At 34.0% G+C, this 14,164-nt stretch overlaps 1 protein-coding gene and 1 long non-coding RNA gene across 4 annotated transcripts in view; both read right to left on the bottom strand.

The window, feature by feature from the left end:
• The window catches only part of LOC117684913 (uncharacterized), a 65,528-nt gene extending 64,385 nt beyond the window's left edge, over positions 1-1,143 (bottom strand). For all 3 annotated transcript variants that reach the window (XM_066083802.1, XM_066083801.1, XM_066083803.1), the window contains exon 1: positions 791-1,143. In XM_066083802.1, coding sequence (XP_065939874.1) covers positions 791-1,112 — 322 coding nt within the window. In that variant the 5' untranslated portion in view covers positions 1,113-1,143. The remainder of the gene's footprint in view (positions 1-790) is intronic.
• Positions 1,144-7,268: 6,125 nt separating this feature from the next.
• LOC136275272 (uncharacterized) lies at positions 7,269-9,321 on the bottom strand. The gene is made up of 2 exons (XR_010713820.1): positions 9,115-9,321; positions 7,269-7,604 (listed from the first exon to the last, which is right to left on the bottom strand). It is a non-coding gene; the product is annotated as an uncharacterized lncRNA (long non-coding RNA).
• Positions 9,322-14,164: the final 4,843 nt, after the last annotated feature.

Genomic DNA, 14,164 nt, shown 5'->3' with positions numbered 1-14,164 from the left:
GGACCCTGGACCCAGTTTAAAAACAGTAGGAAAACCCCTGCTGTGTGCTAACCCAACATGTTGGGTTTGAGAAAGAAATCAGATCATCATTTTAATATCAAATTGAATCAAAACGATCAAGTTTTTTCCTTGTGAATAAATAAAATTAGAGACAATAAATGATTTGTGCAGGGATGTATATATACGTCATTATTTGTGTTAAAGAATATAAAGATCAGCCTTATTTCAAAGAAATTTAACATAAAGACAAAATCAAATTCGTCATCCAATTTTGGAGACAGGGTAACTTTGCAAACAGAAATTTAGTATGTGACATTTTCATGACGGAGTAAATTCTGGTCAGCGATTGTCTACAATCTGCTCGGGATAGAAGTTCAAGTTATTTTTACTAAACTCTAGGTCAATGTTATCTCGGTCTGACAAAATTTTGTTCGGTCCTGTGTGTTTATTGATTACAAAGGACCGAATGTCCTGTGTTGTCAAAAAAATTTTTTGCACAGACTGCATATGCTAAAAAATTGTTTGATAATCATATGTTAATTTCATACATTATTGTATCAATATATGTATACTTCTATACAATGTGACATTGCATCCTATGATACTGAACTTGGGACCATGGCAGGATAATGTAATTACTTGGGAATGGATATATGATTATGATGAAAACATGTCGTATTTACAAAAATAAAAAGATGTTTACATTATATAGTTAGTTGAAATGACAATAATCAGTTGATAGATTTCAGTCACAGTCCTGACTGATTACTTAATTAATTCCTTTTCTCACCTATAGATTTGTAAAATGCATTAAGGCGTAAAACAGCTTCTTTCATGTGAGGTTCCATGTTTTTTATGTCATCACTGCTTCCTTTTTCCAAACTTTCCAAGAAAGAAACTCCCTCATTGAAGATTAATGTAAAAGGAAAAACACATGGCCGTCGGTTTGTTTTGTTCCTCAACACTTCATATTCACAAGTGACTTCTGAAAATGATATACTTTTCGTCCCATTACAAGATTCTAGTTTGATAACAGCAAATCTAAGCATATCAAGTCCCGGGTTGTCTTTTAAACCCTTAAATATCCGCTTGTCAAGATCAAATTCCTCCATCTTTTAAACTCTGAGGTCATTTCCGATTCAACAAAAGAGTCTTGGTAAAATCGGTAGCCAAACCGGGGCCGGTGCAAAAAAAAAAAGCCAGGGCAGATCGAGATTTTATAATTTTCTTCTTTATTAATCTGCCAATCTCATTAAAATTTTCAGGATATGTTACGGACCGATATATTTATATTCGCTGTAAATATTGCTGCAAAACTATGCGTATTTTGGAATTTATTGACGATTGTTGATTTCCAAGTTGGTAAAATGGGTAGGCAAAACACTGGGTCGACGTTTTACGGGTTTGTGGACTTATTTAAGAAGAAACTTAATAATTCATGTCTAATTCCGTTAAAACATATGAAATACATTTAAAAAATATAGATTTCTTTAAAGGAAATTGATATTTCTGCGATTAATAACACGTTTTAAGAAAAACCGGGTCATTAAAACCGGATCCGATCACCCGGGACAAACTTGATAATTCCGTAATAGTTGCGTTTCAATATTATCCCACATGGATATTTATTTTCTGTTTTCTGCAACGGTATCATCAGAAATGTGCAGGTGTAACAAACTCAGGTGACCTGTTTTATATTCATAACTGTCCAAAGTGTGCATCCACCTCTCACACATACGGATATGTTAAACATAATTTCCCAATTGTTTCTCTCTTTATCCTAACATTTGTGCTTGTAAGATATTTTTTATTTTATGAGGCAAACCGAGTCTGTGCCCTGGTGGCACGACGTGTTAACCACGAAAATAACAGTACCTTCTTACAAAATAAAAATAAACACAAATAAAACCTTCAGCATGCTTATTCATTTGTATTATCACTCTTTTAAATAATAAGTTCTGTTTAGATTTTCAAAAACTATAATATATAAAAATATTCATTTATTAATTGTAAAATTTATAATGATTATATATAAATCACTTTTTTTTTTTCGAAATTATTGTTAATTAAGGCTCTAATGATGATACATCCTTGCGGTTAAAGCTGGGCAATGTCATAATATTTGGGATAGCTAACTTCGAATGCTGGAGAAAACGTACCCAGGAGAAAACGTACCCAGGAGAAAACGTACCCAATTTATAGGGTACGTTTTCTCCAGGAGAAAACGTACCCGGGTACGTTTTCTCCAAGAGAAAACGTACCCTATGAAAATAATAAATAATGGTTTTCATAGATATTCTTAAATGAAACAAAATAAAATATACAATGAACATTTGTTGCTGTTGTTTTAAATGCATAGTCACGTACTTAAATTATTAAGACAATAATTTGTAACATACACATACATGTACACGAATATGGCCTGAGCAGTTTAATTAGTCGACAATTAAACGAAACCGTTAAATAATTAGTTTTTATTGCAATCTCATTTGGAGAACTAAATGATGAGTATCTCAAGAAGTAGATCTATATCGCGTTATTTTTAACATTTTTTTAAAAAATTTATCTATAAAACAAAGTTTGCATCAAACCAAGTCCACTGAAATCTTTTAAATATTTGTTGATTCATATATATGGAAACTATATATACTACGAAATGTAACATTGAACGGTCAATTTGCTTCCGACGCCACTGACATGTATAATGTGTGGAGAGTGAATATTTCTGCCTCCTGAGCCGGGAGGCAATACATAATATTATATAATAAAAACTGTTCAGGTATTTAATTGATTATCACTATAATTAAAATCGGGGGATCTCGCATAGCGAAACTCAAATCGGTAAGGCTACTGATAAATGGATAATTAGAAGAAGTAGACTGATAACACTTTATGACAGGTCATTATTTCGTACTAAAATAAAAGTTGCTACAATTATTATTAAGATATCATTCATAAAATGAATATATTTCCATATTTCTATGCATTGAAATATGCATTAAAGTAGCATTTGAAAATTATTGAATATGTCCAACCCCTTTAAATTCATAAAGTATTAAATTCGTATATCAATAAAACTCTTACATTTCTGTATATTTATTATGCAAAATAGTATTTAAAAGTATTAAAAACCATTAAGTAGTAATATATGATTTTCACAGGGTACGTTTTCTCTTGGAGAAAACGTACCCGGGTACGTTTTCTCCTGGAGAAAACGTACCCTAGAGATTGGGTACGTTTTCTCCTGGGTACGTTTTCTCCTGGGTACGTTTTCTCCTGATACCCTAACTTCCTCACTTCGGAATTTTTGAGTTTGTCCCGGATGATCGGATCCGGTTTTAATTAATGACCCGGTTTTTCTTAAAATCTATTAATAATCGCTGAATGATTACTTTCCATTCAATAAATGTCACTTTCTAACTAGTATTTCATATGTTTTAATGGAATGAAACATGACTTTATTAAGTCTCTCCTTAAATAAGTCCACAAACCCATAAAATGTCGAACCGGGTTTGCCTACCCATTTTACCAACTTGGAAATCAACAATCGTCAATAAATTCCAAAATGCGCATTGTTGTTGAACGATATTTGCAGCGAATACAAATATACCGGTCTGTAACATATCCCTAAAAATTTCAATAACATTGGTTAATTATTATCGACATAAATTGAAAAATCTCGATCTGCCCCGGCTTTTATTTTGCCCCGGCCCGGGTTTGCTACCCATTTTACCAAGACTCTAAACGGAAGCGCCACGTGGTTAACATGGTTAAGCGGTTAATGGGACGTTTCGCTCCTATTGACGTTTCGCCATGTTTTAATTAACTGATTATGAAAAAAATAATCTGAGAAGTGATTTTTCACTTCAGAGTAAATACATGTAATATCGACGAGTTGTCGCCAGTTGTCATTCTGTGACATGTCGCGTCGGCGATTGTATGAGCCGGTCCTAACAAGTATATAGTTTTATTATTGTAAAAAATTGGGAATTGTAATTGGAAAAAAGCTTTTAAAGTAAATTTTCCTACGTGTCGACATTAATGCTATGTATATCGAGTGCCGACATTTTATATATATAATCCCCCCCCCCCCCAAAAAAAACCCCGTTTTCCCGGAAATGTTTCCCTTTATGGAGAAAATAAGATTGTAAAAATAAACAGTCTGTTTTTAAGGTCTTCCGTTTTCAACGGAAGACCTTGTACTGATTCTGTTGGTAATTCTTTTTTTTCTTTTTTTTCTTCTAGATGTTTTTTAAACTCAAATATCTCGCTTGTTTGTTGTTCTATTATGTTCAAATTTTCAGGGTACATTGCAAATTACAAATTCTCAACATCAACTGAAAATCATTGAAATCATCACTTCGGGTGCCGAGTTATTCCCCTTTTTCAAAAAATTATAGACATTCCTGTGCACGCAAAGGCTCTGAAACCATCCATGGCATGTGTTTCAAAGTCATAAATCTTGAAAATAGATACTTTGAACGTTGTCCTCCGAGTTTTGTTTTTATGATTTTTCCCATTTAAAGTTTCAAAAAATTAATTTAAATTTTATGTTTTAAAAAATGCTGATTTTTGGTCGTGTTTTTGTCTCGTAACTTTTTAGTTTAATTTTTTTTCTGAACACATACAGAACAAAAAATGTGCAAAATATCAAGGGCTTTCACTTGACACCATTGAAAAAGGGCTGGCCCCTTTAATGAGGGGCCTAGAGCCCTTAAAGGTCTTCGCTTTATAACTCCCAAATGGTTAATATATTGATATAGCTGTCGCTGGAAAAGTTGTTTATTATGATGTTAATAATGTCGTTACAAAATTATTTTGTACCGGTATTGCGTAATATGAGTGTAAAAAGCTGTCTTGTTAACACGTACCTGTTTTCATTTTGCAAGTAAACGAATAGTCTTTGTGCGCACAAATGACATAAATTAACAACTGAAAGTGTACCAGCTTATACGGAATGCTTCAATTCATTAGAGAACGTTTTTTTTTTTTAAATTATGCATGTTTTTCTTACAGCTTTATTTTTAGTCATTTCTGTTTAGGTCTTCGAGTGGAGAATCCTTAAGAAAAACGAGAACGAGAAAATATAAACAATCTTTTTCTTTTCCAGTAAAATATATGCACTGGATTTTTAAAAAAATAACTTCTATGAAATATAGTTTAGTCATTTTACTGCAAGCATTTACAATCTACCTAGATTCTTAATTGTGTGTGTCATTACGTAACGCATTCCTCGCCCGCGGCCGAGGAGATCGGTCGCGGCCGGACTACCTAGCTGTCAGCGGTTATCTAATACACAAGATCTGCATCTTGTATAGGTTTGTTTAGCCGTAAACACAAAGAATTGTTTGAATTTTGATTTCATATAAAAGTTTATTCATCTTAAATTGATTAAGAGTAATTGATAGAGTGTTTAAGAAATATAAAAGCAATATTATTCTCAATCTGAAACATCGTCAGACATATATGAATTGTGGGTATCTAAGTCTAAAAAAATAATACGTATGTAATGCATTTTATTCATTATCAAATCTACATGTACCTGGGTTCTGAGCTGTGTGTGTCATTTCGTAACTCACCCCTTGCCCGCGGCCGAGGAGATCGGTCGCGGCTGGACTACCTAGCAGCGGTGATCTAATACACAAGACTCGCGTCTTGCATACATGGTTTTATTTAACCGCAAACACAACGAATTGTTTGAATGTCGATTACACATAAACGTTTTTTCATCCTTAAATTGATTTAAACGATAGAGTGTAAATTAAGAATTAGTGAAAGCATTATTATTCCCATCTGAAGCATAGTCAGACATAGATCAGTGGTGGGTTTGTATGTCTAAAATGTTCTAAAAACTACAGAAATAATGTTTGAGGTCAACGAAAAAAAGATTAACCTGTTAATGATGAAATCTGTTTTAGCTTCATAATTCAAAAATAATACATAGATATGTTGGTTATGCTCTCTTTATAAAAGGTGTTCTTTGAGATCTTGTCCATGTCATCAAAATAGTTATATTGTTTAAAATAAAACATTTATAAAACTGCAAACACGGCCACTGGGATTTGTGTATACATTTACATAATCAATCCCTTGCAAATCCCGCGCGAGCGGACAAGAGATCTGCGGTAGTCTAGCTAATACACACGTCAAGCTTCGTGTGCTTCTACCCTATCACACGTGTGCATGTTTATTGATTAAATTCAATACAACGCCGAAATTTTGACCAGTTCATGTGAAATCGACTAGCGTTTCAACTTAAAGATTAAAATATTTACCCATGATTATCTCCGTTAATTACTGCTGAGACTGTGAAGCATTCACAGGACAGACTTCAACACTTTTTAGACGATATTCACATCCTGCCAGATCAACCCGTCTTATGAATTAATATTTGGCGAACACAAATTAGTATATAAGTGTATAAAGTATTTTAAGTATTCTTACTTTTACAAAAATGAGAGAGAGAGAGAGAGAGAGAAATAGAATTTGAATGCATTAATTGAACAGGATCCAAAAAAGAGATTAAAAACTAGAGCAGAGCTCGTGGCAAAGCCCCGAGTAGGTCTTCCGTTGTTGCTGCGAGTTGAAAATATATGTTACGATTATAATGACTATACTTTCAGTTCTGCTTTTGTTATAAAAATGTGTTGTAATTGAAAGTCTGTATATAAAACGTGTTTTGAAAAAAGAAAGGAAGAAAATATTTTAGGAAAACTATTTGTCGAGCAGAGTTTCTGTAATCGTTTCAAACATTGTTTAAAAAATGAGATCATGTTTAATGGCGAGTTAAATTTTCAAAGGGTAGCAAGCATTGTTATAAACATTAAACAGTATGTACTCATGATTCATGTCAGGAATTGTATTTCTTTTTTAAACTGAACTCGCCTACAAAACACGTAAACTTTTCTCAAAGATAACTTCTATATTAAAATATTTCTAAATTTTAGAAGACTATGTGCAAGTTTAGAATTGCGTGCTGACAAAATTTACAGACCCTAAAACGTACTACTACACCAAAAAAGCGTGCGGCCAACGTGCGAGAAACGTTTCGTGTAAACCTTTTAGAGTTTCATGTAAACCGTTTAGCGTTTCGGGCAAAGCGTGTAAATCGTTTCGAGCAAAGCGTGCGAGAACCGTTTGAAACGTTCATCAGATTTCATTCGGAACTCTCTGACAAGTTAATTGTTTCAAAATGGCGCGCGTGTTTTACATTAGTTTAACAAAATTGAACGAATTTTTAACAAACAAAAGAAAGGTATATGTATTAAAAGACGACTAGTTACAGAGTACATGTATATTTAACGTTTTCATGCGATGTTTCAGTACTGAAACAATATTAAAATTCGCTATACATAAAAAATATTAAATACAGTTAGCGAAACATGATTTCTATTGGAACAAACCTAAATCAACTTTAACTTGCACGATCATGTTTTGATAAGCATGTATTTTTATTATCTATTTACATCGATAACTCTTACTGAGACCATTCGGCTGTGTACAAGCAGCACACATAACCTCGGACATCGGGCGAGACCTGCACCTGGCTGAACCTGTCAATCAAACTCTGTGTATTTGTTTTCATTGGATGGTCAGGCGTCTCTCTTTTGTCAAAAGCCAATGGAAAATTAATGAATTCAAGGTAATCGGAATCAGAATTTGATAAAGCACACAATTTAAATGATAGAAAATTTATCAATTATTTGAACAAAATTAAATGTAAACATTGAAAGGAAATAAAAAAATTAATTATTATGGGAATCTATACGCATGGTACTCAATTAAAATAGATTATATTATGATTTTATTATTTTATGTAGTAAAATCACCCTTCCAACTGTTACTCAATTACATAACAATTGATGACCTGGGGCTATAAATGTTCTGAGCTGTGTGCGCTGAAGCGGCACAAGATTCTCGATCGCATGCGGCAATTGAATTAACACAGACTGGCCGAATAAACAAAGGTGTGGGAAAGTGAAACAAAATGTTACACATAAGAAGAAACCACCAAAAATGTTTTTCGACAGATCTTGATATCTTTTCTCCAATTAAAAAAAAATCCAGCGCGAGCACCTATCAGCGGGGCGGGAGGAGTGGGGGGGGGGGGGGGGGCAGCAATGAGTTCGCTTCCACAATGAAACTACAGAAGTGATTAATATGTGACCGATAGAATCTAATCTAAAGTTGTTTAAACTCATGTGAATATTTTCTAAAATAATCATCGAATGCCTCAATTCAGGGCATTCCTTTATCGTGCTAGCACCTACCGCAAACATGTAACATGGAACTTTGATTATAATTTGATTTGATTTTTAAACTACCTTGTACGCTATCGTATAAATCAATGCTTAATCAACTGTAAAAGTAAAATAACTTTATCTTAAACCAATATAATAGTTGAAAACATAATAAAATAAAGTTGTGTCCGTGCAAAATATGAAACATAAACGCGTCATAAGGTACATGTAGAAGAACACGAACCGACCGCGGATCACTTAACCACTCGCGCCGGATCTCCTCAGCCATGTGCGAGGGATGATCATTATTTAAAGGTTTAATATTTGAGGGGGGTGGGGTGGGGGGTGTTGATTTAAAACATTAATTGTACAGTTTTTAAAGTAGTTTACATAAACCAACCAACCATTAGTTTATGTCTAACGATTTTTCCGATATGGAGTAATATCGTTCATTAATATTCATTTACACTCAAATATTTAATTAAATATATACAAGTAGGACAAACCTTTATAACATAAAATTAAAACAGTTCTTGTATATACGGCTATATTAACTCAAACACGTTCATATGCATGCAAGTGTAAGTCGCGGTGTGCGAATCTTGTGTATTAAATAACCGCTTACCGCTAGGTAATGCAGCCGTGGCTGATCTCCTCGGCCGTGGGCGAAGGATAGATTACGTAAAGGTACAACGCACAGAAACGCACAGCTCAGAACCAAGGAAGATTTGAAAAGTTTGCAGTATAATGACCTTACTCTATCAAATAGAAGTTCTTTATTTTAAACTAAAAACCCACAATTGATCTATGTCTATTATTGCTTTAGAGAATGACATTGCTTTTATTAATTAAATGAACTACATGTATTTCTTACTTGACATCCAATCGTTTAATCCACAAAAGATTTTGTGTAATCAAAACTAAAACAATTCTTGAGTTCGCGGCTAAATAAATTCATATATGAGAGACGCAACTCTCGTGTATTAGATAACCACTGACCGCTAGGTAGTCCAGCCGCGACCACGGTGACCGACTTTCTCGGCCGCGGGCGAGGGAGAGCTTACGTAATGGTACACACACAGCTCTGTTTCAAGGTAGATTTTGAATGCATGATGTTTATATTAAAAAGGTAATGCATATATTTTTTCATTCCATATTTTGTGTTTTACTAGAAAAGAAAAAGAATGTTTTGTTTTCCAATTCCCGTTTTTAAGGATTGTGCACTATAAGAACTTAACAACGACTTAAACTCCTAAAAAAAAGCATGTATTCTAAAAAAAAAAATTCTTATGAATTAATGCCTCCTGTATAAACCAGCATACTTTCTGCGGTAACTTCATGCCAGTTGTACGCACAAAGTCTTTCGTTAACTTGTCAAATAAAAACAGGTACATGCTAACATGTAAAGCTTTTTACACTCATACTACACAAACCACTTACAAAATAACATTGAAACGACCTTCATGAGATCCCAACAAACAACTTTTCCAGCGACAGCCATATCAAAATCCTAACCGTTTTTGAGTTATTAAGCAAAATTTTTTAGGGGCCATTGGCCCTTAATTTAAGGGACCAGCCCCTTTTTATTGGTGTCAAATGAAAGCCCTTGTTATTTTGCACAACTTTTATTCTACATGTCTTTACAAAATTTTTTTCGTTCAAAAGATATAAAGGAAAACATGTCTAAATTTTTGCACTTTTTTGAATCCTGTTTTTTGACCCCCTACCTTTTCCTAAATAAAAAACGTAATCTAAAAACATAAACAGATGTGCACAACTACAATGTCTCTGTTATTCAAATTCGTTGGATTCCTATTCCCTGCTATCATAGTCTCGGAGCCTTTGTCTGGAAACAAAAGGCCCTAAAAAAATTTAAAAGGGGAATAACTCTTTAACGGAAAGGGAATTCTACATTTTATGAATTGCTTAAGATAGTGTTTTGTAAAGTACATTAGCCCTGAAAATTTGAGCAAAAACCGTTTAGAAATGAGCAAGATATGAAGCCTCAAAGTTCGCGTCTAGGAAACAAAAAAAAAAAAAGAAAAATAAGAATAATCTTAATTTTTTCCCGCACAATAATAGAAAGGTCTTCCGTTGGAAACGGAAGACCTTAAAAAATACTCTCCAAGCGTTTATTGTAAGGCAGTTTAAAACCAGTTCCATGTTGCAATGTTACATGTACTCGTATGTGAGAGGGGCTCGCACGATAAAAAAATCCTTGCTGATCGATGTCCGGAATTGAAGGATTCAGTGATTATTTTAGGTACATTTTCACGTGAATTTTTAAAAAAATTATGTTTAATTCACATTGTATTGTTACAGATAGCATTCACCGTGTATTGTTATAGATAGTTCTGAATTCCATGAATTACAAAACTTTAATGTAACATTTAGATTCAGGCCCTAAAATAGAAACGGTAAGATGATCGCTTTTGTAGTTTTTCTGTATGGTCGTTTGATTCTTTGTAGAAGCTAACTCATTGCAATTACTGTTTTTATATCTTTTATTTTCGTGGGAACATGTGTGAATTTTATATAAGTTTTGTTGATGTTTGAAGAGTAATAGATATGTTAAAAAACAATTGTTTAGATTCGGGCAGTTGTAGAAGATCGAGTAGCGGTCATACGGTTAAAAATGCTATAAATCTGTAGATTGCGGAGATTTTTATTCGTGCGAACTTTACAAGTCGAACTTATGCGTATGCGGTGCACGCGCACTCGAATTGTTGATATATATTTTTTTACCATATCGTTTTGGTGTGTGTGTATGTTGTCTGATCTGCGCTTTTACTTCTACCGCAAAATGAGCGCACGGAGGTCGCGTAATAAATGTACAACACGGGATCAACTACAAGTTTACAATTTTTAAAACTTTTAACTAAACAAAATCACATAGTCATAGAGTCCCGTGATCCTTAAGGATATGGCATGATAAAGACGATGTCATTCGCGGTTATAGGATTTCCCCCCGGACGCTTAAGGAGTGGGGAGGGGGGGGTCCGTGGGATAATGTTGTTTGCCAGTGGGTGTCCAATGCATACATGTATTTTACTAGGTCCATTTAATAAGTTTGTTTGAATTTTCCAGTTACCCATCCACCCGCCCTCTAGATCCGCGCATTGTCGTCAACCAGTACTATACATCGCAGAAAATTTAAACAGTTTTTGAAATATGTTCAGGATCAGTGTACAAGCGCTACATTTACGTAGATAAATTGTGACCACATATTTTCTAAACAGATTATTACTGGCAATTGATACTTTCCTAATATACAAATGCAGCATTATACATTATGTATGAAATAACAATTCAAAAATACGTTTATCCAAGTCGTTTGTAACTCGGGTACTTGTGGACAGAACACTTGGTTAATCCCTCTTCTTACATGACAATGGGTACTAATCATAATTTATAGTCATAATATCTATTCATATACATGTATAACTAGGGTCGACGTCCCATTCTGATGGCGCCGAATAATGATGAGTATGTTTACTTTTCCACAAGTATAATTTCTCTGTAATAGGGTCTGTACATTTAACTTACTTACATGTACTTCTAAAACTTTATCCACAAAGTGCCTTTGAATAAAGAGTGTGTAGTGACCTCAAACCAAGTTTCTAGGTAAAAGGGTGGAGGTCAGGTGTCCAGACCATATATTCTCCCAAGTTGGTCGAATCTTGCTCCCACATTTATGTAACTTACTTACATGTACTTCTAATACTTCAGCTACAGTGTGCCTTAAGCTAAAGGGTGTCCAGTGACCTTGAACAAAGTTTCTGGATCAAAGGTCAGGGTCATATGAGACCTGTTTGAAAAATCCTTGTCTAACCATAGTTATATATTTCTCCCAATGATTCTGTCTGGCTCATATATTACTATAAAGAAAAGAGTGCTTTTAAGTCAAGGATGTACAGTGAACTTGAATCTAGATATCGATACTTTTTAAATGTCATCGTTATATCACAGACCACTGTGTAAAGTTTCAATAAATTCTTAGTCAAAATTTAAGATTTACAAAGTTGCATGCAAAGCTTTCTATTCTTATGTCAATAATTTAAGTGACCGGGTCTTTTCAGAGGGACACCATTTAAATGATGTCAGGTACATTACAGTATTTTTGTTTTAAGAGCATCAATTAACTAAAGTGTCTATGTAGAGAGTCAATATCATAGCACTGTATACACTGTAGTCTGGACCGTGTGTTCTCTCTCCTGGCAAAAATATAGATCATTGCAAACAGTACTTGTGGTTTATAAGTGTGTAGTCACCATAAACTTAGTTTATAATTCATATGTCAAAATCATAACAGACATCAGTGAAACAGATGTCTATTCTATGCTGTCTCCTTCTTTTGTCAAATTCAGTTTTAGTTTTAGTTTCACCAGAAAAAGTAACTATTTTTTTCAGTGAATAGTTACGCAACGTGATTTTCAATGTCGCATCCTTTAATAAAGCAAGGCTATCTGAGAAGTTCAAGATCCCAATGATGTACATGTATAGTAACTGTTCTGAAATGCAAGGAACAGAAAATAAATCAAAAATAGGATCTAAAATCTTTTGATCGGTCAATCTCTTTGCGGAGAAAAATTTATTATTATAAATATGGCATTTGCTGTTAAGCAGTTGCTGATAAATTCTTCTTACATGTATTTCGCACACATTTTAATAATTAATACGCTGTCAAATATAATAAGAAGAGAAACCATGTGTTTTTACTTGACTGAATTATTGCTGGATTGGAATTGCTGTCCTCTTCAATAAGGGGCTGATACATGCCATCCATTTACTCATTTATAAACACTAGTATATAACATCATGACTATTATCGTATTGACAATCCTTTTTCGACACGAAGCTGCAACGGAAGACCTCCTCGTTGCTTTGCAACGAGCTCGACTCTAGTTATTTATAAACTCCTGCTACTCGCTCCGGAGAGAATAAGTACAAGCCAAATATTCATAATAATATATTGTCACTTGAAATACATGTATATATTATTTCGAAACTTATTGTAACAGGGTATTTTCACCTGTTATTCGCACCTGTGCGAAAAAGTACCCGCCTAATGTTCTAATTCATTAAATCTCACACAATGTTAAAAATAAATTCTTTAATTTACCACACCTAAAATATTCTAAGCCCCATTTTAAATATATTCTACCCCAAAGAAAACTCTTTTCCCGGGAATTCTTCCCTTTGTTGAGAATATGATTGTTAGAATAAACAGCGTGCCCCCCCCCCCCCCTTTCTTCCGGTAAGAGTATTTATTATTTATCTGGTCGCGTCTTTTTTTTCTTTTTCTTTTTGAGAGCGTCATCATATATTAACATTTTTTGTTATGTCTTGAATTTAAATACATGTGCATGCAGTTATATCATGACATGACATGCAACACATGTTAGATACCGTCGACGCTTGGTGCAGAAAATAACGATTACGAATTAATTTGCAAAAATCCAAGGTTGTTCACTTTCGGAAGAAGAGATCAAAACGAAGCAAGTTTAACTTTCATCTAGGGGAAATGATCTGGACTACAAGGCATCTTACAAATATCTAGGGATGATTTTCAACGAAAATACGTAATTTTAAAGTGAATGATGAAAACCGAACCAAGTCCGGAGGACGTGCCCTGGGATCCGTCTTCTAAAAAATCAACGCAATAAAATCGGTTGGATTCCGAACCTTCGAAAAATTATTTAATAATTTTGTCGCCCCCGTCCTTGATTATAGCAGTGGGGTATGAGGACACAAGAAGCATCATTGTATTGAAATTGTACAAAATCGAGCCCTACGATATTTTCTCGGTGTTCATCGGTTTACTCCGTTAATAGGGAAAGCGGGTGATAAAGTTTAAAAGCCGCCACGAAATGAACATGTTGCATCTTTTGAATCGACTAGTAAACATGGAAAATGAACGCAAT

This window comes from Magallana gigas, chromosome 5, assembly GCF_963853765.1.
Source record: "Magallana gigas chromosome 5, xbMagGiga1.1, whole genome shotgun sequence".
In the NCBI taxonomy this organism is placed as follows: domain Eukaryota; kingdom Metazoa; phylum Mollusca; class Bivalvia; order Ostreida; family Ostreidae; genus Magallana; species Magallana gigas.
This window is presented reverse-complemented; position numbering and strand designations above follow the sequence as displayed.